At 48.9% G+C, this 4,402-nt stretch overlaps 1 protein-coding gene across 1 annotated transcript; it reads right to left on the bottom strand.

Annotated features, from left to right (window-relative positions):
• Positions 1 to 429: 429 nt before the first annotated feature.
• Positions 430 to 4,169, bottom strand: LOC102425664 (inactive pancreatic lipase-related protein 1-like; the record flags this gene model as incomplete). Its single annotated transcript, XM_023749398.1, has 5 exons — positions 430 to 455; positions 866 to 985; positions 1,086 to 1,205; positions 2,665 to 2,773; positions 4,035 to 4,169. Coding segments are annotated over 5 exons (510 nt in total), but the record flags the coding sequence as incomplete, so codon positions are not given.
• Between the last annotated feature and the right edge of the window lie 233 nt (positions 4,170 to 4,402).

Here is a 4,402-nt window from a genome sequence, read left to right as displayed (position 1 = left end):
AAGGGACAGATTCCTACTTTCCAGGCCTGGGCTGAACTTGCTTGGCCATCACTGATGGAGAGTTTAGGTTGCCCTAACCATACAAACCCTCATAAAGCTATAAGACAAACCTACAAGTCTTATCCTTAATATTTGCTTTGATAGTGTCCATACTTGCCAAGCCATTTCGATTGAATTCAATAAAAATCTTTACTCATTAGATCTGGTCAGATCACCAAGGGTTTTGACCTCTATGATGCCAAATGATGCCTCTGGCTGAAAAACTTGCCTCTCCACTGTAGTTTTAACATTATTAAGTACAGAGTCAGAGCTGCATCTGAAGAATGCCCTTTGTCCCAGGGCTCTTGATCAATGACAAAGACTAACCACCTCGAACAGCTTAGTCTCCATGCTAACCTTCCTCAGGTGTGATTGCTTCTCATTCTTGACTCAAAACTGAGGAATGGTGACTCTCACTGTGCAAATGGAAACGGAAACGAAGCCAGTTGCATAAGCTTGAAGCATACCACTGACTCCCAAGGGAGAAACTGGCAGACAAATTCTCTTGGAGTCAGGATGTTTACTTTTATCGTTTTCCCTTACTTTGTTATGTGTATCTACCAATTTATTGTTGGAGTTAGAGCTTTAAGCAACGGTTTGGTAATTCTTTGTTGCTTGCACACTCCAGGACATCCACAACAATGTTTTATGTAAGTACAAAATCAGCAGAGCTTAGATACAACAAATGATATATAGCTATAGTTTTCAGAATTAAGGTCTAGAAGGGGGGTTGTATATTTAAAGAGCAGAGTGTTTTATTTGTTAAGATCTGTTGTGGGAAAGGCGCTGCTCACCCCAGGAAGGCAGTGTGCCAGTCTGGCTTTACCTGACCAGATGCCGTCCAGGTCCACAATCTGTGACAGGGCGTTCTTCTTGCACCCCGGCATCTCCTCTCCTCCATTGGGGAAGAAGTCAAGGTGACCTACCAGTTGACTGGTTCCAAAACCTGAAACGTGTGGAATAACAATGAGCTTTTTTCCAGTGCACGGCTCTCCTGGGTAAAACCCACCTGCACATGCGCACGGCTGGAGCATCATTGGCCTCACCCAAGGAGGGGATCAGAGGAGCTGCATCCGTGTGAATCACATCCACAAAGGCAGCATCGGAGGGATCAAGTCGGACCTCTTCAGAAGTACCCTGGAAACTTGCTTCTACCGGATCCAACCCTAAGAGAGATGGTCAGTGCTGCAGACCAGAGGCCTCGCTGTGGTGGCCACAGGACCGAGATGTACAGCTGCTCAGGCCATGCACCGTCTCACCAAAAGGGTGCCACAACCGGGAGGTGTCCAGTGCCATGGCCACCTGGACACAGAGTCTCAACTGCTCATCGCAAGAGGGCTCCAGTGGCATGGAGAGGGAAGGGCAGATGAACAAAGACATTTAGATTTTTTCTTTGGAGCAGGGATTTTTTTTTTTCTACATCAGATGCTCTCCTTTATTTATATATCTTTCTTCTTCAACATTATCTTTCACTTCCCAAATTTGAAGCAAAAGGGGGGCAAAGCCGTGTGGTCTTGTAGATAAGAACACGATTCTGGGACTGGGTTGCCTGGCTCTAAGCCCTACTCGGCTACTTCTTGGGCAAGTTGCATGACCTTGGCTGAATCACTTAACCTTTATTGTGCCTCTGTTTCCCCACTTACAAAATTGGGGTAATAATGGCATCTATTCCACATGGTTGCTATCAGATTAAATGAGTTAATATATGGAGCATTACGTGCCTGGCACACCATCATGGCTGTATAAGGAAAATGTTAATTATTATTATTTTGTCTTGACTATAGTTACTTCTTGGAAGGGCTCTTGGATTTGTCAACAGTTTTTTTTTTTGAAGGTTTGGTCAGAGCAGCCAAAAAGGCATGAACATAGCTAGTCTACTGAATAGAAAAGGGAAAGTCCTCACAAAGGTAGAGACTTGTGTGAGCTGAATGACAGCAAAACGGGGTCTGAATCTCAGTTCTACCTCTAGTTAGGTAACCTTGGACAAGCCACTCACTTTCTTGAGCCTGTTTCTTTGGTTCTGAGGATTAAATGAGAAGGTGTAAAGCACTGTGTGTAGTGTTTGGGGATAAGTAGACGCTTAAACTATGCTAACTATAACAATTATAATATTATTATTATTTAGATATCTTTTGTTGCTATTGTTACAATGTGAAGGCTTTGCTTGGGCTAAAAGGATGCTTTTGGCCTGTTGCTGACTGGGTTTCTTGTCCCAGCAGAGACCAGGGAAGCATACTTTCCATGTTCTATTCTGCCCTTGATTTCAAAGAGCAGGGGAGAGAGGAATGACAATATGGACCCTTCTGAATTATACCAGCCCACGCTCATACCAGCCTAACTCCGCCTTTTCCCGGGTGCCCAGTCCTGCTGAGCAACCCACATCACCAGGAAACCTGGTTTTAGAGAGAAGGGACAGGGGCAGAGGCAGAAGTAGCAGAGAGAAACAAAGAGGAATGAAGCCACCACCCCCTGTTTCCCGGGGGCCTCCTGAAATGCTTGGTGCAAGCTCCCTGCCGGCCAAGGGGGACAGTCTCCTTCGGGCCAGTTCTGAGCTGGGCTGCAGTCTTGTACCATGTCGTGGGGTTACTGGGGACAAAACCCAGGGCCCCGCCCCTTGGGCCTTACCGGTGATCCTGCCCAGGCCTGGGGTCCTGCTCCCTGCCTCTCCGGCCACGTGGGCTCCCAGGCTGTGGCCGATGAGGTGAACTTGGGAGGGTGAGTAGCTGTAGTTTGTCTGCAGAGGGAAGATGGCATTTTGAGGGCATTTCTGTGCGGTGGTTTTTGGGACGTGCAAACCTGATACTGTGACTCCTCTGCTGAGGCCTTCCGTGGCTCCCCCTCCCCTTGGCATCAAGTCCAAGCTCATTACCAGGGCCTCAGAGTTTTCCTGACTCAATACGTATCTTTCTAGACTCTTCTCTAGCGAACCCTTTGGGGAACTTTCAGGACCTCAAATATGTCACAGTCTCTGACCTCTGGGCCTGGTTTGGAATTCTCTTCCTGTGGTTGTCCATCTCCCCAACTACTTGCCCAGCTCTCGTCCACACAGCTCACATCAGCCCCACCCCCGCCCCAAACGGATCAGCTCGACCCACCCACCTGCTTCTATACAGCCTGGGACTCTCCCCACCAGAACCTGACCACACTCTATTGTCAAGTCTCCACTATAAGCTCCTCCAGAGCCTGGGACCTCATCCATCCTCTTCACCTCCTAGCACAGCTCCTGACCCTGTACCCCCAAAGTAGTGGATGAACGAACATAACATAGAGGTACGAGGTGTTGGCACATGTTGGTCTCACTGATGTTCACCCAAATATACTTGTTTATTGGTCTCCAGTGCCTCTAGTACAAACACCCCGGGTTTTGATTGCTGCAGGGGTAGTTAGAACCAATTGGTTCTTTCATAGACTCTTGAAATATAAGACAGAAGTGGCTGGGACCTTTATCTGGTAGACAAAAGAGTCACTGAAAATTAGGGACTTAGACAAAGAATTAGGGAAAAGGAAGACACAGCTGAATTGATTGTGCAGAAGGGGTTCCCCACCATCAACAGGACCCCCAACAACGGGCCAGTGGAGTGGACATGCTAACTGTACACAGTCCTTCGGCTCCACTGACTCTCCCCGGAGAAGCTGTTTCCCCCAAACAGAGCCCACTTGGTATAGTGGGACCCCTGGAGCTAGATGGTTGGGGTCCAAAGATAACTCATATTCATCTGCTCTATGAGGGGGCAAACCAGTTAAGCTTTCTGGGCCTCAGCTTTCTTGTCTGTTCATCGAAGGCAATAAAAAGCCCCCAGTGTGAGCTCTTAGCGCTTACCCTTCCTCCCAGAAAATCCACTCAGGCGAATTTCAGAGTTTTCGAAGTAAGACACAAGGAGAAATATCAATTCTTTCTCACTCTTCTTTAAATCTATAATGCCAGCGGCATCTTGACCCAAGTGAGACCAGGGCCCCGCCTGCTTCCTGGGCGGCCCCGCGGCCCCTCCACTCACCTTGAGCACATCCAGCATCTGGGCCACCTGGGCACCCACCACGCGCACGTTGTTGACGGCCTGCGAGTAGGTGGTCTGCGAGCCCCTCTTCCAGTCCACGCAGATGCAGTTCACCTCCTCCACCTCGAACATGTTCTGGTGGGAGACAGCAGGCGTTATTGCGCGGGCCCTTGAAGACACATCCAGCCAGGGCTCAGGGACCAACGCTAGCAGCTGCGACTGGCCGTGCCCTGTCCTGGCCTGGGTGGACGCTGAGATCAACTAGACGTAGGGAAACCAGGGTGAATGCACACAGATTCTCTCTCCAGCTGCTAGGAAAGCTGGCTGCTCCGGTTTTCTCCCCCCAAATTCAATAAGGCTGCTTCGGT

This window comes from Myotis lucifugus, unplaced genomic scaffold, assembly GCF_000147115.1.
Source record: "Myotis lucifugus unplaced genomic scaffold, Myoluc2.0 scaffold_7852, whole genome shotgun sequence".
Lineage (NCBI taxonomy): Eukaryota > Metazoa > Chordata > Mammalia > Chiroptera > Vespertilionidae > Myotis > Myotis lucifugus.
The sequence above is the reverse complement of the archived record's forward strand: the minus strand, read 5'-3'. Positions and strand labels throughout refer to the sequence as shown.